This window comes from Vulpes lagopus, chromosome 22 (assembly GCF_018345385.1).
Source record: "Vulpes lagopus strain Blue_001 chromosome 22, ASM1834538v1, whole genome shotgun sequence".
Classification (NCBI taxonomy): Eukaryota; Metazoa; Chordata; class Mammalia; order Carnivora; family Canidae; genus Vulpes; species Vulpes lagopus.
The window spans coordinates 12,008,696-12,034,566 of record NC_054845.1 but is presented as its reverse complement, the minus strand read 5'-3'; the positions used below and the strand labels follow the sequence as shown (position 1 = coordinate 12,034,566).

The window sequence follows — 25,871 nt, the reverse complement described above, 5'->3', positions numbered from 1 at the left end:
CCTTTCCCTCTGTTCCTCCCCACAGCTGTGCAGGCACATCTCTCTCTCTCTCTCTCATATAAATAAATGAAAGTCTTAAAACAACAACAGCAACAACAAAACAACTCTGGAGTTAGGCCTGGGTACAAATCTTAACTACTTAATTCTGTGAAGCTTAGTATCCTCATCTCTAAGATGAGGTTGACAATAATTGTCATCGAAAAAGATTAAGACTTAAGTGCTTAATACAGTGCCAGAAAAGTAGTAAGCTCTTAGTAAAACGGAGCAGTTGTTACTATAATTGTTATTATAATTATTACTAGACCTTTGGGAAATCAATGATTTGGAATTAATAAATATTTAACACAGATCATTGCTAAGAAAACTGAAGAAGTCATGACAGTTCCATAATAATAAAACATCAATTTTAGAGTTGATGAGTTCAAGCAATAAGAATATTTTAAGGTTAGGTTTCCCTAGAAAAGCTAAGGGTGAAATTACAGAGAAAGTGTTGATTGGAATAGAAACAGAACTTCTATGAGGGCAATATAACAGTATTTATCATAAGTGCTGCATCCAGTAATTCCACTTATTCTAGGAAAGCCAGCCTGGATAAGCATAAAAATATGACCATAAAGATGATCAATACTACATATAATAAAGAAAACAAAGCTAAATTAGATCTAAAACTGGGACATAAATTTAAATATGTCCTAATACATAATATAATGGACTACTTAATGCAGTCATATAATGGCATGGAAAGATGTTCACAATACATTTTAAGAAGAAGGTAAAGCAAACAAAAACTGTGCCATTTTGGTTTAACCAAATATATACATAAAAACCAGGAAAGATATAAACCAAAATGTTAATAGTAGTGGATTTTTATACTATTTTATGTAATAAATATATATTTATTTGGTCATCCTTCTTTCAACATGTTTATTTTTAGATCCTGTACGTATTTTGTTAGATTGATATCTAAGTATTTTATTCTTTTTTGAGTTATTATAAATAGTTCTTTTTCAAAATTTCACATTCCAACTGTTCACTGTTAGTATATAGAAATATGATTAAATTTTGTGTCCTGATCTTGTGTCCTGCAGTGTTGCTAAGCTCATTAATCACAGGAGATTTTTGGTAGATTCATTAGGATTATCTACATAATCATTATTATCTGCAAATACTTTTATTACTTCCTTCTTAAGGTAAATGACTTTTATTTCTTTTTCTATCCCCTTTTTCTTTTTTTAAGATTTATTTGAGAGAGAAAGCAGGGGAGAGGAAGGGCCCGAAGGAGAGGGAGAGAGAAAATCTCAAGCAGACTCTGTGCTGAGCCCAACGTGTGGCTCAATCCCATGACCCTGAGATCATGACCTGAGCAGATACCAAGTGTTGGATGGTTGACCCACTGAGCAACCCAGCTCCCCCTCTTTCTACTCTTAATGCATTTGCTAGGACTTACAGAGCAACAGTGACTAGAAGGGTGTTGAGAGTGGACATTCTCACCTAGTTCTCTTCTACTAAGAAAAAGTGCTCAGTTTTCTATCTTTTTTCCTCTAAAGATTTATTTATTTATTATTTATTTATTTATTTGAGAGACAGGGAGAGAGAAAGAGAGAGAGCACATGCATCCACTGAAGCGAGAGGCAGGAGGAACAGAGGGAGAGAGAATCTCAAGCTGACTCCATGCTGAGCCTGATGTGAGGCTTGATCTCACAACCCTGAAATCACGATCTGAGTAGAAAGAAGGGTCAGATGCTTAACCGACTATGCCACCCAGGCATCCTCAGTTTTCCATCTTTAAATATAAAACTGGTTGTAGGATTTTTGTAGAGATTCTATTTCTATTTCTAGTGTGTTGAGATCTTTGATCATAAGATGGATGTTGAATTTTGTCAAATGCTTTCTCAAAATCTACAGATGTGATTATATAGCTTCTCTTTAATGAATATGAATTTGGCCCATTATCATTATATTGATTAATTATCAATGTTGAAGCAGTCTTGCATTCCCAGTATAAACTACCTAGTATAATGAATTATTTTTTTATTTATTCCTAGATCTGGTTTGTATCTGTGTTCCTATGAGATACTGGTTTGTTTTCTTAGACCATTTTTGTGATTTTTAACCAGTTTAACTAATATACAGTATTATAGGAGTTTCAGGTATATTCTTGTACTATTTTTGTATGGTTTCAAAGAGGGTAACATTGCCTTCATATAGTAAGTTGGGAAGTGATTCTACTTTTCTGTTTTCTGAAGCGACTGTGAGGAATTGGGTGCTATTTCTTCATTGTATGTTCACCAGAACTTACTACTGAAACCACCTGGGCCTGAAGTTTTCCCTTTTGGAAGATATTTACTTATTTGTTTTAAAGATTTTATTTATTTACTTGAGAGAGAGAGCATAACAGGAGCAGAGGGAGAGGAAGAAACAGGTTCCCTGCTGAGCAGGGAGCCCAACTTGGGGACTTGACCCCAGGGCCCTGAGATCATGATCTGAGCCGAAGGCAGATGCTTAACTGACTGAGTTAGTTCTGGGGACTGAGGTGCCCCAGAAGTTGTTGGGTTTTTTTAAGATTTTATCCATTTATTCATGAAAGACAGAGAAAGAGAGAGAGAGAGAGAGAGAGGCAGAGACACAGGCAGAGAGAGAAGCAGGCTCCATGCAGGGAGCCCAACGCAAGACTCGACCCCAGGTCTCCAGGATCAAGCCCTGGGCTGAAGTCGGTGCTAAACCGCTGAGCCACCTGGGCTGCCCCTCAGAAGGTTTTTAAACTATAAGTTCAATTTCTTTAATAGGTAAGGCTATCTAGGCTACCAATTTATTATTGAATTTGTTTTGGAAATTTATATTTGTCAGGAAATTGATCCATTAAGTTATATTATTTATGTGCATAGATTGGTTTGTGGCAGTCTCTTATTATCATGTTGATGTCTGTGGAGTCACTGGGGATATCTCCTGTCATTCCTGGTAATAAAATTTTCACTTTCTTTTTTTGCTTTTTCAATCTGGCTACAAGTTTATCAATTTTTTTTAAGTTTATCAATTTTATTGATATTTTCAAAAGTATTTATTTATTTTAGTATTAATTTTAGAAAGAGAGCATGAGAGTGAGTGGGGGGAAAGAGGAGATTGAGAGGGAGAGTCTCAAGTAGACTCCACACCGAGCATGGAACCTAATGCAGGGCTCAACTTTACAAACCTGAGAGCACAATCTGACCTGAAACCAAGTGTCAGATGATAAACCAAGTGCACCACCCAGGCGCCTCAATTATATTGACATTTTAAAGAACTAGATTTTAGTTTTATTAATTTTCTCTATTGTTTTTCCTGCTTCCAATTTCATTGATTTCTGATATTTTTATTAGTTTCTTATTTAGAAACCCGTTTAGATTAAGTTTCTTTCTCTAAGGCAGAAATTTAAATTATTAATTTTAAGTCTTTCTTCTTTTCTAAAGCAAGTATTTAGTACTATATTCTCTAAGTGCCTAGGTGGCTCAGTCAGTTAAGCGCCTCCTTTCTGCTCAGGTCATGATTCCGGAGTCCTGGGATCGAACCCTGCCTGGTCGAGCTCCCTGCTCAACGGGAAGCCTACCTCTCCCTCTCCTGCTCTCCCTGTTTGTGGTCCCTCTCTCTCTCTGTCAAATAAGTAGATAAAATCAATCAATCAATCAATCAATAAATGTTCATTCTCTAAGCACTGATATATACCCAGCCACCTTAGAGATATGTACTATTAGTTTAACAGACTTTTTACACACCCACTATACATAGAACATTTTGACACTGACTTTTTAACTGTTACTGATTAGTCTTTTTCTTTTAATTCTGAAATAGTTTTCAAACATAGGAAATACCATTTGTTTTCAAAGTTCAGACTTGTTATTACTCTCACTTGAATACTAAATGCTTGAAATCAACATAAAAAACTGATAATAAAAACAATGAATATTTTTTACCTGAAACTTAAGCTTGCTTTCTCCTCCTTCCCGGTCTCGTTTATGCATATTCACCATTAAGGCTTCATAACAATTCTTCCAATAAAGTGCCATGCTCTCATGATTATTATAAAATGTATGGGTTTCATACTGCTTCATGTAAGGCACAATCTTGTAAAAATATATATATATATACAGAAAATTTTAAACACACTTTTATAAAAATGACAACTTTGAAAATTTTCACTCAAAATAGACAAAACTTACATATTTTTCGATGTAAACTTGCCATTCATTTGAACTGCAATATTCTTGAAAATCTTCAAAAAATGAAGAACTACCATTGGTAAAAGGTAAAGAAGGCAGGTGCAAGTTCATGAAGAGAAGCTCATAAATTTTGGAAACCAGGGTACGGACCAGGGGAATCAGAAATGAGTAGATTTCAGTCTGTTCCTTGATTGACTGACTTAGAACATGTTCCAGCTTCCCTAAAATGTAACATGCTTCATTCTGATTTTCAATCACTTTGGTCTGAAGAAGGGTGTTTAGTTTAGCCGATGCCATTGCACAAACCTGAGGAAAACAGTATAGGTGAGAAAAAAACAGAATAAAGCAAACAGCAAAAGTTATTTGGCTCTTTTGGTCTTTTTTTTTTTTTTTTTTTTAATCAATTATAAAAGCAGAATACATAGAAAAGGTGTGGTGGATAATTAATCACCCCACCATCCGGGACACCTGGGTGGCTCCGCGGTTGAGCATGTGTCTTTCCTCAGGGTGTGATACTGGAGTCCAGGGATTGAGTCCCACATTCGGCTTCCTACATGGAGCCTGCTTCTCCCTTTGCCTGTGTCTCTCCCTCTCTCTCTCTGTCTCTCCTGAATAAATAAATGAAATCTTAAAAAAAAAAAAAAAAATCACCTCAACATCCATTACACTCCTCCTTATAGTCTGCAAGGATAGGGGAATTATTCCATCTCTAGTTCCAAAAATAGGTCCTAAAAGATATAAGCCAAACAGAATATCCAACCACTTTGCACAGTGAGTGGTTCAGGTAACTAATCTTTCAGTAAACTTATGTCACTGCTTTCATCACAGGGATTCATTTGGGGATGGGTTTATCAGTCAAGTTCAGAACTTTTACTAGTAACTGTCAAGAACTGTGAAGATTCTCAGATTTTGCCTTGCCTCCAACTAACAAGTTAGCCTGCCACTTTTTTCATAGATGCTGGTGGAAGACATGAAACTCCTGGCTCAAAGACAAAGATCTATAGCAGTCACAACGCCAGAATATCAGTCTTTGCCCTGGTTCCCTGAACTGCAAGATGAACAGGGTGAGAGATGAACAGGGTAGATGATGCTTGCACATGCAGTAGCTGCAGTATAGGGGAGGAACCCTAAGCATAAGGAACCCCTATCTTCTATATCAGGCAGTAAACTGAATTTTGCCTTGGAGGGAGACACTATTATACTGGATAGTAAACAAACGTGCCTTTTGCTCTGGAGGGAGACATAATCTCTGTCTTCCAAAGTTGTTCACTATGCCTGCATCCTCAAAATGTAGTTCATAACAAAGACATCTAGTGTCTCTACTTATAAGATATGCAGAAACACATGAGATCCATGAAGAACTGTCTACCAACAGTGACAGTAGGAAGAAGTACTCTTTTTCCTTTTTTTTTCTTTAAAGATTGTATTTGAGAGAGAAAACATGAGTCTTATTACCTTCAAAATGACAAAAAATGAGAGAAAAGAGTAAAGTATCAAAACCTGACATCTTTTCAAAATTGTATTTGTGTCAAACACTGATCTGAGCTGTATGCACAGATCTTTGCAGACCAAGGCAATAAAAAACCTTAGGCAGTCTTTATACACAAGCCCTAAAAGAGACAAACAGCACTGGAGGAAACAGTATCTAAGATGGCTCAAAACTTTAACTTTTCTACTTTTAACTTAAGTGTCTATTGGTGAAATTTTTCTAATCTCCTCAGACTTTCCCCAATCCTCCATGTTAGCATCTGAATCTGACTAAAGCAGCTTACTTCTAATAGAGACCAACAAAGATAAGAAAAAAGGCCACTGGGATGCCTGGGTGGCTCCATGGTTGGACGTCTGCCTTTGGCTCAGGGCTTGATCTTGGGATCTAGGACTGAGTCCCACATCAGGCTCCCTGCAGGGAGCCTGCTTCTCCCTCTGCCTATGTCTCTGCCTTTCTCTCTCTGTGTCTCTCATGAATAAATAAATAAAATCTTAAAAAAAAAAGAAAAAAGGCCATAAAAATCTCACCATCTAGGAAATACCAATGCCAATAATTCTAGGCTTTTTACCTATGTGCTTTTTAAAAATACCATTTAACATAAAAAGTTGCATATCTAGTGCTTTGTTTTTAACTTAATATCATGGTATTAAGTAAACTATAAACTTCTATATTTATTTAAAAGTAAAGATACTTTTAAATGAATATATTTGACCACTGTCTTAATTTTGCATACACACACACACACACACACACCATACAGACATACAGGATTCCCCTACCCTCATAAAGAATACTGCATTAGGGTCACCTAAAAAATACAAAAAATATCAATGCCCTAGTTCCTCCATTCTGATGTAATTACTAAGGGTGATGTCCCACAAAGGTATTTCTAAAAAGCTCCTCCAGGTGATTTCATGTTCTCATTGCTGGCTGAGATAAAACAACTAGGGGAGGAGGAAACCAGACAAAATGAAGACCATATGCTCCATCTAAATAAATCAACAACCACCTAGTCCTGCCTTAGAGATAAGCTAGGAAATATTGACATTTATGTGACATCTAATACTTATATACTAGCAATTAACTAATAAGTATGAGCCAAACAAAACAAATTTGTAATCCGACTGCAAAAAAGCTCTATTAATAACCTGTATAGGGAAAGAAGCTCCTTTCCTGGCCTCTAACATGCACAACCTCAGAGAAATATGTTTTTATTCTTCAGAGAATAAAATTAAACTAGCAAGTAAAAAATGTTTTAGATTACTAACTACTGGTAAACAAGGTATCTATAGTTTCTGTACTCAAATTTTTATTTATTTATTTATTTACGATTTATTTATTCATGATACATTTATTTATTCATGATATATTTATTTATTCATGATTTATTTATTTATTCATGACAGACACAGAGAAAGAGAGAGGCAGAGACACAGGAGGAAGGAGAAACAGGCTCCATGCCAGGAGCCCGAGGCGGGGCTCGATCCCGGGACTCCAGGATCGTGCCCTGGACCAAGGGCAGGCGCTAAACCACTGAGCTACCCAGGGATCCCCTGTACTCTTATTTTTTGCCTTCAGTTTTTAAAAAAATTTTAAATTCAATTTAATTAACATATATTGGATTAGTTTCAGAGGTAGAATTTAGTGATTCTTCCGATCACATAACACTCAGTGCTCATTACGTCACGTGTCCATCACCCACTTATCCCATCCCCCCACCAACCTCCCGTCAGCAACCTTCAGTTTTTCCCTATAGTGAAGTCTCTTATGGTTTGCCTCCCTGATTTCCTCTTATTTTTTCTTCCCTTCCCCCATGTTCATCTGTTTTGTTTCACTCACTAACAATGAAAGTGTTTCATTCACAATGAAAGTAGAGTGTGATCATTCCACGTATGAGTGAAATCATATGGAATTTGTCTTTCTCTGACTGACTTATTCCTCTTAGCAGAATACCCCCTAGTTCCATCTACCTTGTTGCAAATGGCAAAACTTCATTCTTTTTGATGGCTGAGTAATATCCCATTGTGTGTGTGTGTATATATATATATCACATCTTCTTTATCCATTTGTCAATGGACATCTGGACTCTTTCCATATTTTGACTACTGTCAGACACTGATGCTATAAACATTGGGGTGCACCTGCCTCTTTGAACCTCTATTTAACAAGGATTTTTAGGGCCCTACTATGGGATAGGTATTGTATATTAAATGGCGAACAAACATATTTTATTTGTAAAAAGTGAAGGTGGCTAGAAGTAGGAAAAAAAAAAGAGTCCTCATATTTAAAATAACTAACTGGCATGCTGGGTGCAACTGCTTTAATTGCCATTAGGCTAATATTAATGAAAAAACCCCAAAAGCTATCCTCATTTTATTTTTAAGTAGAGAAAAAAAAGAGTACTATCATGAACATCTATATATACAAAGGCTGTTTGGTATTTTGTATTATTACCTGACGCTATAGTTTTAGAGCAGAATTACTAGATAAAGAATGTGATCATTTTTTTAAGTACCTAATTCATATATTTTCAAATTGTATTTGAATGGCTGCATATTCAAGCTTCCACCATCCATATATCAGAAAGCCCATCTCCTTATTTAGTTTTCTGCATTTTCCATGTTTCTACAATGAACATGTTATTTTTATGATTAAAAAAGGTATTTTCTAAAAGGTAGTAAGTAATATGTGGAAATGAGTTTAATATAATTTTAAGAGAAAGGAAAATAAAATTATCAAAATATGTGATCATTTTCAATCATCTGAAAAAACATCTCATTATGTTTTTGTGTATTTTGCATAATGAGCATATGTTACTTTTACAATTAGAAAAAAAAAATCTACTGAAAAGTATGGCCTTTTAAAAATATGGCAACCTAATGGAATTTAACCTGTCCATGTTTTCATCAACATTACAGTAAGTTTATACATATTGGAAACCATCCCCACCTCCAGATTCTTTCCCCAAGTACTTAAAATTCCAGTATGAAAAGAAAATTAAAAAGGCCAGGTAAACAGTAGGGGATACATGTCATGATTAATCCAACCAAGGTTCTCCAATGCAAACAGGGAGATGATGGACTAAAATTTATGTGGAACTTTTCCAATCTTTAAAATTTTTAATTAAAAACAGAAATAATATTCCTTGGTCCATATGTTATTTATCTGTTTTTGAAAACCTAATACAATGCTCATACTAGGTGTTCAGTGTTTGATGGATTAAAAAGTATGGTATATAATGTAAAACTGGGTTAGTAAAAAGACTTTGAAAGAAAAAAAATAATTTTCCTAAAAATATAAGCCTTAAACTGCACACGTATAAATAACATGTATAAATAGTCTAGGCAGGTTTTTACCTTCTAGCTACATTAAATATACATAATATGAGTAACAACTCCTTGTGTAAGCTATGTATAAATTCTTTTTTTTTTTTTAAAGATTTTGCTTATTTATTAATGACAGACACACAAAGAGAAAGAAAGGCAGAGACACAGGCAGAGGAAGAAGCAGGCTCCATGCAGGGAGTGCAATGCAGAACTCGATCCCAGTATCCCAGAATCACGCCCTGACCCGAAGGCAGATGCTCAACCGTGGAGCCACCCAGGCACCCTATGTATAAATCCTTTTATTTTTTTTTAAGATTTATTTATTTATTTATTCATGATAGACAGAGAGAGAGAGGCAGAGACACAGGAGGAGGGAGAAGCAGGCTCCATGCTGGGAGCCCGACGCAGGACTCGATCCCGGGACTCCAGGGATCGCGCCCTGGGGCCAAAGGCAGGAACTAAACCACTGAGCTAGGGATCCCCTGTATAAATCCTTTTAAAGGAAAACTTAAAATTATACTGCGCCATACACATCAGGAAGAAACAACCAACAGGCTGCCTCTGAAGCCTCTTTCTGATTAACAAAACTGAAACTACAGTGAAATCAGATATTTTTAAACTAATAAAAAACTTACGTACTATCATTTTGTTAGTACACGAATAATTCCTATGCCTCATGCAAAGTATAGAAGATAATGCAAAAGAATTGACAAACCTGCACATTACCCCTGCCAATGAAACCTAGAAGCAACTGGATTTGAATTTGAGGAAGTTCTCTCCATATTGTACTTTCAGAACAGCAAAGTGACAGACCATCGAAGAGCAGCATCAGATCCTCTAAAAGCTATCACAAGGGAAAAATTGAGAAATAAAAACATTCCACTTTAATACCTACTGGTGAGTTTTCCCCAACAATAATACATACCATATATATTTCAAAATTAGTTCAATTGGTAAAAAGCTAAAAGAATTATCTTAGTAATAGCTAATGAAATCCGTTAATGATTTATCACATCTTAGCCATGTTTGTTGTATCTGATTAAATAGTAATATAAAAAGAGGGGGCACAAAATTTTGTTGAATAAAGTCCTTGACAACCAGAAAAATAATATCAAAGAATTATTACTGTACCTTCTCAGTCCACATGTTTGAATTAACAAGCCCCTCTGACTGCAGAAAGTCCTGTATGATCACAATGAGTCGTAATGCATTATCAGCAGTTACTGGATTAGTTTTGGATTCTCTGTTTTCTGTGATTGCCCATTCTAACATTTTCTGTAGCAAACTAAATAGAAAACAAAATCCTTTTAAAACCATTTTAAGTTTAGAAAAATAGTAAAACATGAAAAAAAAAACCCTAGTTATTCATTAATATGCCTGTAATCTGCAAAGATACACACTTACTGGCAGGGATCAGAGGACATTTAATAACAATGAAGCACCTTTTAATATCTGAAGTATGTATCTTTAATAAATGTAATACAAAAGGAAAGTAAAAATTATGTTTTATTTAACTATAAAAAAGCTGTTAAAATAATTCAAATTTCATTCTCTATGAGATACTTAAAAGTTTCTTTAAAGCTGGAAATTGAGGTAAGAAAAAAAGGCCTTATTAGGTCTTTTAGAAGGTCTAGCCCTGCAAGAACTCTAAATGTTTTAGTGAAGCAATTTTTATGAAAATACTACTTGCTTCCCTCACATAGAAACTAATTTGGACAAGACTGTAGAACATGATGCCGAACTTATTACAAAACTAATTTAAACAACAAGGAATATAAAATCACTAAAATTCAAACTAAAAATTTAAATCTCCTCCTACTTTTGGATTTCTCTTTAGATTTCACTAAAATGGCAACAGAGGAAAAAGGGGGCTGAGCACAAAGTTTCTCCTTTTCCCTCACTACACCTACTAAATCATGAATAAATGTTCAATAAATAACACTTTAGACTCCTATACTTCAAAAGGAAAGGGTAAATCACCAACTGAATGCTTACGTTAATTTTATTTCATCTGATGGTCTAAGTAGTTCGCTGGATATTCCTGGTTTAGTTAGTGCTGAAAACACTTGTCCCCGTTCAATCCAAGTATCATCATCAGACTTTTCTAGTCCCTTACACATTACATAGTTCAAAATATTTGTCAGTAATTGAAGAAGCTCCTCCTCACATCTCTATAAAAAAGATAAACTAATATTAAATCATTGAAAGGAGGTGGTGTTAGAAGCACATAAAAAGAACCATCACATATACTGACTATTATCACTTAACACATTTTTAAAGTGTCTTGATGAACCAGGAACTTTGCTAAGTAGGCCCTAGAGATACGAAGATGAGTAAGACACTGGCTTTGTTCTCAAGACACAATTTAATGATTCTAGGCTTCCAAAATCTTAGATCATAAGACTTACAACATGAATATAACACGAAATTTTTAACAATTACACATTTCTAAGGATTACAAGTGTAAAACAGACGTGCGAAGAAAAAAAAACAGCATTGGATAAATAAGTAATTTTACCTCTTGGCTTTCAAGTAAAGAGAAGTCATCACCAAACCCTGTATCACTTATGATGCTGCTCTCTTTGTCAGACTGCACAGAAAATGACTTAGTAGATTCTATTGGGGATGGCGTGCTAGGCAGACTGTCTGGCATGTGACTTCCACTGTCACTCAGTTCACATGAATCTATTCCACTGAGATCTAAACTCAAATGTGAAAGGTTATTATTCCAAAATTCTTCTTGATTCTCTGATTTGAAAGATAATTCTCCCACAGAACTATCTTCTTGAAATAATGGTGTGTTTGAGTCTAGAGAGTGTCTATCCTCTAAACTCCATTGATCTGAAGGCACATTAGCTGAGGCAAAAGAGTTGATTTTTTCTTCATCAGTCTTTTCATCAAAGTTCCTCCTGGTATCTTCAGCTGATATATTTTTATCATTGTCTTTCATTGAAACAGACCTACTGTGCTTATGAAGAGTATTCCCATTTTCAAAATTCATTTTTAAAAAAAGTTTAACTAAAGTGTCTTGCCAACCCACTTGTTGGGATATTTGATGTGCTGCATCTGGTTGGGACTGCAAAATCTGTAAAATCTACAAAGAGATTAAGAATATAAAATTCGTCAAAATATGCAGTACTTCACATCAAAAACAGTTTCTTTTCAGTTATTTTAATGGCAGTGTAATTTAATGAGAAACTGTGGGAAGCTATACTTTCAAAAAATCATGTTCTTAACTGTATTACAAACTATCTGGAGGGTATACATTGTGTTTTTAAGTAATCTGCATATTACTCATTTTACAGAGTACTTAAATATTTGCTGAAAGAAAAAAAAAGGAAAAAATGATCCTCTACATATCGATAACACTCGTTATTAATTTAATCTTCATTCAAAGAGAATGAAGATATATAGATATATATATATAAAATGTAATATAGTTATCTCCTTTCAACTAAATACTTTCCATGAGCCTACTACATTTGTTTAGCAAATACTGAATATATACTATGTACCAGGTCTCATTCTGGCCCTAGGGTTAAGGGAGTAAATAGGACACACAAACACTTTAATAGACTCTAGATATCCCAAGAATGTTTCCCCATCTTATTTTCTTTTCTAGGGAAAGTTAATGGTTGCTTGTGCAAAAACATTTTTCCCCATTAACTCTATATTGTACAAACACTAATTCCAATAAGATGGATGCTGCTATTTAGCTGGAGAAAGAAACTGAAATTAAAGAACAGACACTGACATGTCAGTGTATATGATCTCTACTACCCAAATGATTCTAATTTTTGGATTAAAACAAGTTCTGCAATGAGTTGCAATGAGTCACAATGACACGAAGTTCCTTTCCTTATTAATGCTATTGGTAAGCTACTATTACGCTACTGAAGCAGAATATCAATTTTTTCTAAGCAAAAAAATTTTGATTTCATGATTTTAAAATTTCTATAAGACTTATTTTATGTCTACTTTATAAACATATAATGGATAAAACTAGGCTGCACTGAAAGCTCTTTTCAAATGGAAAGGAAAGGATCAATCCATATGACTAACTTCAAGGACAATACAGCAAAATCCACCAAAATGTGAAATATGAATACACTCTGACACAGCAATTCCATTTCATGGACTATAACCTACAGATGAATTACCAAAAAAAGGGAAAAATATATGTAAAAAGGTGTTCTTAGCAGAAGTTTAACATAGAAAAACAGGAAACAACCTAAATGTCCATGAATAGGGAACCAGGTAATACTTTATACAACAGCCACAGAATAAAAACTATACACAGCTGCTAAAGAGAAAGATATATATCCAGACTTACTAATGGAAAAATACAATAACATAATTAGGGAGTAAAATTAAAAAGAAAACCAAGGAAGCAAATTAAACAGTAGGTTAGTGATTGCTAATAGAGGAGAGGGTTATAATCAGGAAGAAGCTCACAGGATAACTATTTCTTGACTTAGTTAAAGGGATGCACTGGGGGTGCCTGGGTGACTCAGTTAAGCAACTGCTTTTGGCTCAGGTTATGATTCTGGGGTCCTGGGATTAAAACCTACATAAGGCTCCCTGCAAAGGTGGGGAATCTGTTTCCCCTCTCTCTTTGTGATCTCTCTCACTTTCACTCTCTCAAATTTATTTTTTAAAAAGATTTTATTTATTCATTCATGAGAGAGTCAGAGAGAAAGGCAGAGACATAGGCAGAGGAAGAAGCAGGCTCCCTATAGGGAGCCTGATGTGGGACTCAATCCCAGGACTCTGGGATCACGACCTGAGCCGAAGGCAGACATTCAACCACTGAGCCACCCAGGCATCCCTCAAATAAGTAAATTTTTAAAAAATCTTAAAGGGATGCACTGAAGGCAAGTCACTGTTGCTTTTCCACAAAGATCCAATGATTCAGAAATTCTACAATAATGGTATATGAATTAGAAATGGTCACAATTGTTGACACCCTATTCTTCTAATAAATTTTTTACTGTGGAAAGGGCCCATTGCCAGGAGACCATGCAAAGCTAAGAAGAACACATTTTTATGCTGATTTTGTGACTACATGAAGTTAATTCATCCCCCAAAAGGAAAGGACTTATTTATAAAATCATGTCATTTATAAAATAACAGAAATTAAAACTTATATCTGGTGTAAAATACTCAATATAAAAGTTATTCACAGTATTAACAATACTCTTATTTTTAGGTATATCTTAAAAGTTTACTAACCTTTCTGCAGACAGCCACCCTGACATTTATATGCGTTCTATGAGATATATATACCACAGACAACAGATCTTTGAAATTAATAGCAGGATCTATGGTGGGGAAAAACAAAAAGTTAAAATAAAATTCCAGAGATAACCAAAGAAAGAACTGTGATAGATAATAATTGTTTCATTTTTATTTTTCTTGCTGTCAACAAGAGATATCCTTTATTTTTTTTCTAGCTTTGTTGAGATATAATTGCCATAAAACAGTGTATAAATTTAAGCCATACAACAGGAGGATATGACATATGTATATACTGAAAATACCCAATAAGGTTAGTTAACATCCATCACCTCAAATAGTTACCATTTTCCATTAAAGTGAAAACTTTTAAGATCTGCTCTTTTAGTAACTTTCAAGTATATAACATTGTTAATTATAGTCACCATGTTGCACATTAGATCCCAGAATTTATTCATCTTATAACTGGAAGCTTGTACCATTTGACCACCTTCACTCATTTGCCCCACCCCCAGCCCCAGTAACTTCCAATCTACTCTCTGTCTCTAGAAGTTCGGTTTTTTGAATTTCACGTAGGAGTGAGACCATACCGTATGTGTTCTTCTCTGACTTATTTCACTTAGCATAATAATGCCCTGCTGTTGTTCTATTACAAATGGCTAGATATTATATATATATACACACATATATTATTATATATGTACACATATAAAGTCATACACACATACACACACACAGACGCACACACACACACACATCTATTTTTAATTCTTGGAGGAACCTCCACAGTAGCTGCACTAATTTGCATTCCCAGCAACACTGCACAAGGGTTTCCCTTTCTCTGTATCTTTAGCAGCACTTGTTATCCTTTGTCTTTTTGATAACAGCCATCTCAACAGATGTGACGTGCTATCTCCTTCTAGTTTTGATTTACATTTCCCTTATACTTAGAGATGTAGAGTACCCTCTACATCTCATGTAGGTCATATACCTACAGGCTATTTGTATGTCTTCTTTGCAAAAATGTCTATTCATGTTCTTTGCTTTTTTTTTTTTTTTTTTTCTTAATTCTAGTTAGTTGACATACAGTTCAATACCGGTCAGGAGTAGAGTTCAGTGGTTCATCATCTACATGTAATACCCAGCGCTCATCATCACAAGTGCCCTCCTTAATACCCATCACCCATCTATCTATCTTACCCCCCCAATCCACTTCCCTCCATCAACCCTCAGTTTGTTCTCTATAACCAAGAGTCTCTCAGGATTTCTTTCCCTCCCTTGCCTCTTCCTTCCCCCTCCCAAATGTTCATCTGATCTGTTTCTTAAATTCCACATGAGTGAAATCATATGGTATTTATCTTTCTGACTTGTTTTGCTTAGCATAATATACTCTAGCTCCAACCATGTCACTGCAAATGGCAAAATTTCATTTTTGATGGTTGAATAGTATTTTTGGTGGTTGAATACACACACACACACACACACACACACACACACACACACACACACACACACCACATCTTCTTTATCCATTCATTAGTCCATAGGCATTTGGGCTCTTTCCGTAGTGTCTATTGTTGATAATGGTGCTATAAACACTGGGGTACGTGTACTCTTCTAAATGTGTATTTCTGTATTCCTTGGGGAAATACCTAGTAGCACAATTGTTAGATCATACGGTAGTTCTATTTTTAGCTTTTTGAGGGACTGCCATAATGTTCTCCAAAGTGACTACATGAGTTTGCATTCCTACCAACAGTGGAAGAGGGTTCCCATTTCTTAGCATCTTAGCCAACACCTGTTGTTTCCTGTGTTGTTAATTTTAGTCATTCTGACTAGTGTGAGATAGTATCTCATCACGGTTTTGATTTGTATTTCCCTGATTATTAGTAACGTTGAGCACCTATTCATGTGTCTGCTAGCCATCTGGATGTCTTCTTCAGAAAAATGTCTATTCGTGTCTTCTGCCCATTTCTTAACTGGATTATTTGTTTTTTGGATGTTGAGTTTAATAAGTTGTTTACAGATTTTGGATACTAACTCTTTATTAGATATGTCATTTACAAATATTTTTCATGAGTTACTTTCTCCCACCCTGTAGACTGCCTTTTCTTTCTGTTGATGGGTTTTCTCACTGTGCAGAAGCCTTTTAGTTTGATACAGTCCCACTTGTTTGTTTTTGCTTTTGTTGCTTGTGCTTTTGGTGTCATTGCCAAGACAAATGTCAAGGACTTTTCTTTATATTTTCTTCTAGGAGTTACATGATTCAGGGCTTACACTGAAATCTTTAACCCATTTTAAGTAAATTTTTGTAAATGGTATAAGATAGGGCTTCATTTTTATTCCTTTGCATATAAATACCCAGTTTTCGGTGGCCCTGGTGGCGCAGTGGTTTAGCGCCGCCTGCAGCCCAGGGCGTGATCCTGGGGACCCTGGATCGAGTCCCACATCGGGCTCTCTGTTATGGTGCCTGCTTCTCCCTCTGCCTGTGTCTCTGCTCTCTCTCTCTCTGTCTCTATGAATAAATAAATAAAATCTTTTAATAAATAAATAAATAAATAAATAAATAAATAAATAAATAAATACCCAGTTTTCCCAATACCACTCATTGAATAGACTATTTTTCTCCCACTGAGTATTCTTGGATCCCTTGGCAAGTATCAGTTAACCAGATATACCTGGTTTTATTTCTGGGTTTTCAATTCTATTCCACTGGTCTATGCGTGTTTTTATGCTAGTACCATACTGTTTTGATTCTATAACTTTGTAGTATAATTTGAAATCAAGACCTATGATGCTTTCAGCTATTTTCTTCTTTTTCAAGTTCTTTCTCAAAGAATAAACTGTGGGTAATAGTTATACTGAAATGACTATCTCATTTAAAATAAAGACTATTAGAGGCACCTGAGTGGGTTAGTTGGTTAAGTGTCTGCCTTTGGCTCAGGTCCTGATCCTGGGATCGAGTGCCACTCAGGCTCCTTGCAAAGCTCCTTCTGTCTCTCATGAATAAATAAATAAAATTTTTTTTAAAAGGTAAAATAAAGACTGTAGAGGGGTGCCTGGTTGGCTCAGCTGGTTAACCAGCCAACTCTTGATTTTAGCTCAGGTCATTATCTTGGAATCCTGGGATCAAGCCCTATGTTGGGCTCCATGCCCAGCAGGGAGTGTGCTTGAGGATTATCTCTCTCCCTTTCCTCTGCCCCTCCCCTCTTCTCAACTCATGCTCTCTAAAATAAAAAAATCTTTAACAAATAAGAATTACAGATATGTCTAAATTTTACAAAGAAAATGGATTTAGAATATTTGACATTCTCCTAAGTCATAAACAACAGTTTTTTTTCTGATTGTCATACTGTTTCTTAGATTATTCTTTTTTATGTACATGCCTTATATCTTGTGTGCTTATCAATAAGATAAACCATTCAAGACAAAGAAACCTATACCTTTTGAACCCCTAGCATCTGACATAAACACTACAGTTTGTAGTACATACTAAAAAAATTTTATTTAAAAAAATGAGAAACAAAGGATATCTGAAAGAATATCTAAAATTAAGGATTTAAGCTCCCTAAACAAAAAGACAGAATGTTTTGTATGTATTTTCACTAGCATGTTTTCTTATTATAGAGGATTCAATTATTTACTAATCAATCAATAAACAATTACTGAAGGCCTAGCAAGTAAGGCACTATGTATGCCTGGGAGAGAAAAAAACAAAAAGGTAAATAAAAAATAGTACCCAAGAAAAGCCCTGCTGGCCTAGCAAGTAAGGCACTATGTATGCCTGGGAGAGAAAAAAACAAAAAGGTAAATAAAAAATAGTACCCAAGAAAAGCCCTGCTGAATCAAATAATAGGTCATTAAAAAGTAACCTCAAGGAAGGGAAAAAAACACTTTAGAAAAAAAATTGAGAACCATCAAATAGAATTATGCTACTACGAAGAACATTTCTTTTTTTTTTTCGAAGAACATTTCTTAATTATATCAGTATTATTAGCCTTAGTCATACCTGTATTTATAATTTGATTGGTGAGGCTTTTAATGAGAGAGGTATTAACAGATGCTTCATTAAGAAGAAGTCCCAATCCTGAATAGCCAACTTCTCGGAGCCGAATACGTTGTTTACTTCGTTCATAAACATTTGTGCATTTCAACATTTGTTCCATAACCTGGTCACAACAGTAATATATTCTTCTCAATACAGAGAACTGAGAACAGTCTGTCACTTAAGTTAATACTGAATATAATATTACCATACTAGCATTATTTTGGAGCATCATTTTATTACTTAAGTACAACAAACCCAGAAGTAACATACTTCATAACATACTCTCATTAAAAAAATGGATTTAAGAAACTGAACTAAAATAAAATTAAAATTTGTATTTAAATAATATATTTAGGGATCCCTGGGTGGCTCAGCGGTTTAGTGCCTACCTTCGGCCCAGGTCGTGATCCTAGAGTCCCAGGATCGAGTCCTACATCAGGCTCCCTGTGTGGAGCCTGCTACTCCCTCTGCCTGTGTGTCTCTGTCTCTCTCCCTCATGAATAAATAAATAAAATCTTTAAAAATATATATATATTTAAAACTGTTGTTTACATATATTTCTTGGCAGATCAAAGAATTTAAAATTTCCTTTTTAATGGCTAAGGCTTAGATAAAAACAAACCTTAACAGCCTTCATGAAAAACAAAAGTATATTATTTTAAAAGAGAAAAAAGATACTTCTAAATCAATTTAGTAATTTCTGTAATACTTATGTAACAGTTATCAAAATAACTTTTAAGGACAAGGAAACATTTTGTGAAGCAACACATCTATATGTTCAAATGGGAGAATGAGTTAGTAATCCCATGCTTTTTTGAAGTGTGATCAGTGTTTTAAAAGTGACATATGAAACTCTATGGAAAGGGTAATTTTGGCAGAATAATATCATGAACAATCCATATAAGGCCATTTCTGGAGAAGTAACATTTAATCTCTGTAAAGGAGTGATTGTTTGGGCAGATACTTTAAAGAGCAGCCAAGGGGGCCCCATAAGTGATACTCATGAGAGACTTTGCCAGATTATTTTTATTGCACCTTTGTTTTCCAAAGTCTAGGGATTCCAAGCACAGGCAATCCAAACTTGACCCCATAAATAGACTTGTATTATAAAATGTAACACTAATGATATAAGAAGAAACAAATGTCATAGGCAATCAGGCTGAACGAACAGAATAAATTACGAGAAGTAAAAATATGACTCACTCCTCTTTTTTAAAAAAACAAAAAACAAAAAACAAAAAACAAAAAGTGAGGTAGGTGGCTTCACCAAAAGCTCCAAGTGACTGCTTTGGATAGCTTAACAAAATATATTCAATATCCTTTGACAAGTTACTAACCTCTCTGACCTCAGTTTCTTTACCTGTAAAATGGTAATAACAATGTACACTTCATCAAGTTTTTGCAAGGACTAAGTTAGCTAACATCTGAAGAATGTTTACTGGCTGATGAATAGTGGGTGCCACATGAGGTTAGTTGTTATTATTAACTGCTAAAATGTCTGACCTGAAACAAAGACCCATGGTAAGTCAGAAGAGAGATGAGACAAGGAGTGAAATGGAGTGGGAGGTACAGGCTTCCAGTTATGAAATGAGTAAGTTACAGGAATAAAAGGTAGAACATAGGAAATATAGTCAATGGTACTGTAATAACAAGTGACAGATGGTAGCTATACTTGTGAGGAGCAGAGCATAATGCATAAACTTTTAGAAACATTATGTTATACACTTGAAACTCTTGTAACATGGTGTATCAATTATACTTTAAAGAAACTGTTAAAAGGCAAAAAAGGGAGAGGTTTTATTGAGGATGATACAACAAAGTGGATTTTCCACTGAAATAACTGATCAGATTACAATATAATTAGTTTTTAAAAATTCAAGACATGAAAAATATATATCAAACTGAAGAATTGATTAATCAGTTTTTTTTTTAAGATTTTATTTATTTATTCATAGAGACAGAGAGAGAGAGAGAGAGAGGCAGAGACACAGGCAGAGGGAGAAGCAGGCTCCATGCAGGGAGCCTGACGTGGGACTTGATCCAGCGTCTCCAGGATCACGCCCTGGGCTGCAGGCGGCACTAAACTGCTGAGCCACTGGGGCTGCCCCTAATTAGTTTATTTTTAATGCAGGTTCCACATCTTAGCATAGAGCTCAACGCTGGGCTTGAAGTCACAACCCTGAGATTGAGACCTAAGCCAAGATCAAGAGTCAGACGCTTAACCCAGAGTCATTCAGGTACCCCTACAACAATTTAAAATTAGATAGATATGAAAAAAAGAATTTACATTTATAAAATAGATATTTATAAGTAAATTCATATACTCACAAATGTCCCCAAATATAAAGATGCTTAAGAAATGTGTGTACCTTAAAAACAATTTCTCTTAGTCTGTCAGAGTACTTCTGATTTAAGAGCAAGGCATAAAGTATGTCAGCATTTCCTGGTTCAAACAGCAGTAAGAAAAGCTGACCTCTAGTTGGGCTGGTACGTAGGAGACTGAAGAGCATATCCAAAATTCCGAAGAGCTTTAAAAATTAAGCAACACAAAACAACCACATTCAGATATGGAAGTAAAAATAAAATCTGAGTGACAGTTATTTAAACAAAGTCCTATATAACCTAATGTTTTAGCTTAACTGAACTGTCTGATGTCTTATGAAATAGCCCTTTTACCTCCATTATGTTTTTGGCTTATTTCATTTTGTACATCCTCTCAATGTGCATGTTCACTTGCTGAGCCTTATTATGCCTCAGCTACATAACAAGCTATGTCTTTAAAAAAAAAAAAAAAAAAAAAAAAAAAAGCTATGTCTTCCATAAAGCCTTTCCTGGTCTCAACATGTAATACTCTCCTTTGAAAACCCCATAGGACTTTGTATTACTCTTATAGTTACTATCATATTCTTTTATTGTTTGTTTCATAATTATTTATAAACTTCTCTAATTCACCCTTCCCTCTATTAGGCTAAAAGAATGTTAACTTACTCATTTTAATATACCCATAATATTTAATATTACTCTGTGTATAATGAGCTTTCTTTTTTTTTTTTTTTATAATGACCTTTCAATAAATACCTCTTTGACTGAATTGACCAAGAAAATATTGGCAATTAATCACAGTGAGTGACAATACAGCTATCATGAAATAAGATGGCTACTGACTAAATAAAAAGAAGCTTCTGGAGTCTAACCTTATGGGGAAATAGCCTAATTTAACTCATCTATATAATATCAATTATGAAGTCATGTAATATCTGATTACAAATGAATACTTCATCATAGAACACAAAATATTTGAGTCAACATAAATTAAGGCTACTAAGGTTTGGTGTTGAGAGTGGTATACAGAAAGAGCACAGAAATAGCAGTAAATATACCTGAGTTCTATTCCCAGGTTTGCTAGCTGTATGACTTTTAAGTCATCTAATCTCTCTGAATATGTACTTCCAAATGTGCAAATGGGAAGATTAATTCCTGGTCTGTATATTTTATATCAGTGGTTCTCAAAGTTTACCATGTGTCATAATCACCTGGAAGGCTTAGTTCAGTATGTGTGCATTTCTAAAAAGCTCCCAGGTAAATCTGGTCAGGAAACATACATTGAGAACCACTGTTTTGAAGAGTAGCTCTGAGATACAAATAAGTAAGAATGTAAAAGTATCTGAATATATAAATATATTTATAATTTACTCTTCATACAAAATTTTTATAAACCTATGTTAAAACACATTAGAAATCTGCCCAGTATCTTGAATGACAGGTAACTATACATCATGTGGCCTATGAAAATAAGATTCAGAACTACCACAACAACTATTTCCAGATATACTACTTTCTAGCTAATTAAAATATTTGATTACATTACCTCCTCTTTAATTAAATTTTCAGTTAAGAGATAAAAATTTACTTCTTTAACTGCATAATATTATTTTTCATATGATAAACATTTTACTTTTAAAATGTTTAATATATATGGAATTTTCAAGGAAGATGATATAGCAATTTAAGTGTGAAAAAGAAGACTTTTTTTTTTAAGAAGACTTTTCTTGGGCATAATACCTGTTCTTCTTCATTGATAGCAGCTATATAACCCATAATACTCTGTATCTCTTCATGAGTTCCACCTTTGCACAGAAAATACTTAATTAGTCCATACAAAGAAGTCCTTATTGTTCGAACGTCATCTAAAGACAGCTCACTATATTTACAATCAGTCCTGAAAGAGAAAGTAAAAGTGCAAGAATTGAAATGTAAAATGTTTACATTTTAGTGTTTTACACGAAAAAATTCATAATTTGAATAAAGATGTTTCCATGTAATTATTAGAATTCATGGTATCTTTGTTTTCTTTTTTAAGGAAAACCTTGAATTTCAATGACAAAGATATAAATAGTTAAACAGCTTATATTTAAGCAACACTAAGTGTCAGATGCAGTTTTAAGTGTTTTGCATATTATTAATGCATTTAGTTTAATTCTCAAAACAACCATAGGATATCACAGGTTTATATCTCCTGTCACAGACAAGAAAATTTAAGCACAGAAAAGTTAAGTTGCCTTCAGCCAGACAATTAATGAAATACAAGATTCAAATTCAATATATGTGATCCACTGTTCATCATTTTAATCTCCACAGTCTCCTGTCTTTCTGAAGTTAAAGGATATTAGAATTACTGGGAAATAAATAATCTAGATATTCCAAGCAAGCAGAAAACAGTATCACACTGAGAAGGAGCAAGGACATCATACCCATAATAAATCCTAAGTGTATCTAGGAGAAATTGCACACCATACTTCTTTCGGAAAACTCTCCTGCTGTCTTTGATGATGGTGGAAAGATACTGTATATGACCTAAAATACAAAGTTCACTCTTAAATGAATACCTAAAATAAAATCCCATAGGTAGTTATAAATTTCTATAACAAGTATAAAATTCTATCCAACAGAATGCTCTTACCAATTCGAAAGGGAAAATCTCCACGGTTCCAAATACGGAAGTCAAAAAGTAAATACTGATACATTTGCTGCAGAAGCTGCATATTTTTTTCTAATGATACCTGTTCAATTAGTAACTGAATTGCCATCAGTACATTAACATCCATCAAGGCGCTTGGCACCTGAAATTCAAACAGAGTTTTGTTAATTTTAGTTTAAATAACTATCATTAAGCTACATCAAATTTCAAGTGATTAACTCAGAACATCTAAATATGAGAATCTTTGTTACAAAAATAGAAACAATTTAAACTTTAATTTTCCAATGTACATTAGAACATATATTCCTAATGTCATATTCCTAAAAGTCTTAAATTTATCAAATATCCCAAATACCAGTACTAACAAAATCCTATATATAAAAGATTATACACTATTACCTAAGTGAGTAATTTTGCAAAAAAGTGATTCAGTGTAGGTTTTAAAAATCTGCTTGTCAAACAAAGTTACATCCATGAATATAACTGAAGCCATAATAATGTAATTTAAAAATATTTACTTAGTAAGAAGAAAAACCCTAAAGACAAACTGCTAATTACAATCATTAGCCACACCGACAAATATTAAACGAGCTCACCTTCTGAAGTAAGGCACCAAGAGTGGCAACTCCATGGGAGTGAATGAGATTGTCCTGGTTGATAGGATGTCTTTGAATAAAGTGTTTCACAATCAAGATAAATGTTGCAATTAAATTTCTTTCTAATCTTGACTCTGAGGAATTGTGAACATGTCATTAATTATAATTATTCTAATCACTCTTCTATCACATTTTCTGCTATAATGCATATTGTAATAAACAAAAGATCTGGGTGAGCAATCTGCTTCCAAAGGTCACTGGGACAATGCAAATATCAGAGAAACCAGCGATTGTGTATCATATACTTACATACACATGCAAATATTTTCTTTACCATAATTTTAGCAATGCTGTCATATTTCTACTCATAGTACAAACTAAGGATAGCAAGAATAAAACCAACGTCTTAATTTTTTTGACTAAAATATTATGAACTTTTGGAATTACATTAGTAAAATTAGGGATGGGCTGCTTCGGCTACAAATTGTTAAGTTTCCTCCTAACAGTGGCAAGACATTTTATCTATGTTTCAATTAATCCCCAAATTTTCAATGACTATTTTGTGTTAATTATATCTTGATACCTGATGCCTTTGTGGAGGTCAATACGACCCAATCTCCTTCTACAGGAGTTATCAATTCAGAAACTGTGCTTTCATTCATTCCTTCAGAAATCTGTCCTTCACCAAAGCGGCTGATTTGTTCCAACAGAGGAAAGAGTACATTTAATCCACCTATGCAGTTTATGATGTCCTGAGAAATAAAATTACAATTTTTTAATCTTATAAAACAATGGCAATTTTGTCATTTAATATTTATACAGCCTGTGTGAGGTTACACTTTGCTAAACTTTTAGGCAATGCACAGGACAGCCTAAGTTAAAGGAACTCTTGTTTGGGGAGATGCTTTAAAGAGTAGCCATGGGGGTCACTAAATCAATATTCAAAACTATGCCAGACCCTTTGTACCAAAACTTTGTTTTTCAAAGTTTAGGGATTTCAAACACAGGCAATCCAAACTTGACCCCATAAGTAGACTTTAAAATGTAACAGTAATGATACAAGAGGGATCAACTGTCATAAAGCAATTAAGTATAATAAAATAAATTAAGAAAAAAAATACAACTGGTGGTAGAAATATGACTGACTTCTCTAATTTTACTTAACAAAAAAGGTGAAGTGGGTGGCTTCAACCACAGTTCAAAGTGACTATTTTGCATAGCTTAACAAAATATAGTCCACATTCTTTAACAAGTTACTAATATCTCTGGCCTTGGTTTCTTCATCTGTAAGATGAGGATAATAATAATTTTCACTTTGTAAAGTTGTTACCAAGATTAAGCTAATAAAAGAGTGCTTAGTGCCTGATGAGCTGGGTGCTACCCAAGATTGGCCATCATTAACTGCTAAAATGTTCTGATCTGTCGTTTAGACTCAGTTTCATTATTAAACAACCCTTTTCATTCTTTTTGCCTGTTTTTCATACTGATTTTTAAGAGTATAGGCAAGTAAATTAGCTTTCTGAATGGCAAGTATTTTTCTCTGTTGTCATTTAACAAATTTTGTTTGATTTTGTTGCAGTATAAAAATACAATGAACATAAGAGACACTGAACTCTAGGAAACAAACTGAACATTGCTGGAAGGGAGGTGGGTAGGGGAAGGGATAATTTATGGGTGATGGGCATTAAGAAGGGCACTTGATATAATAAGCACTGGGCATTATATGCAACTGATGAATCACTAAATTCTACCTCTGAAACAAATTTTTAAAAAGTCTTTAAAAAATCCAAAAAATTAAAAGTAAAACATAGTTTTCTGAAGGAAAAAAAAATACAATGAACATTTTCTCATTAATTCTGTTCCTGTTTGATTTCCCTGTAGTTGTAACTCAAGGCACCAAAAACTACTTTGATTTTCAAATATAATGTATGGGACAAATAATCAGCTTTCTATATACAACTAATATGTACCTACAACTAGCCTCAGAGACCAATCTTATTAAGTGA

At 34.3% G+C, this 25,871-nt stretch overlaps 1 protein-coding gene across 7 annotated transcripts in view; it reads right to left on the bottom strand.

Annotated features, from left to right (window-relative positions):
• Positions 1–25,871, bottom strand: part of NBEAL1 (neurobeachin like 1) — a 188,017-nt gene that overhangs the window by 76,995 nt on the left and 85,151 nt on the right. For all 7 annotated transcript variants that reach the window (XM_041737494.1, XM_041737498.1, XM_041737495.1 and 4 more), the window contains 14 exons: positions 24,449–24,617; positions 23,866–23,999; positions 23,252–23,411; positions 23,043–23,145; positions 22,354–22,510; positions 20,661–20,819; positions 18,253–18,412; positions 14,241–14,329; positions 11,527–12,102; positions 11,004–11,179; positions 10,140–10,293; positions 9,724–9,852; positions 4,194–4,499; positions 3,948–4,097 (listed from right to left, as the gene is read on the bottom strand). In XM_041737494.1, the coding sequence (XP_041593428.1) occupies positions 3,948–4,097; positions 4,194–4,499; positions 9,724–9,852; positions 10,140–10,293; positions 11,004–11,179; positions 11,527–12,102; positions 14,241–14,329; positions 18,253–18,412; positions 20,661–20,819; positions 22,354–22,510; positions 23,043–23,145; positions 23,252–23,411; positions 23,866–23,999; positions 24,449–24,617 (2,622 nt within the window). The remainder of the gene's footprint in view (positions 1–3,947; positions 4,098–4,193; positions 4,500–9,723; positions 9,853–10,139; positions 10,294–11,003; positions 11,180–11,526; positions 12,103–14,240; positions 14,330–18,252; positions 18,413–20,660; positions 20,820–22,353; positions 22,511–23,042; positions 23,146–23,251; positions 23,412–23,865; positions 24,000–24,448; positions 24,618–25,871) is intronic.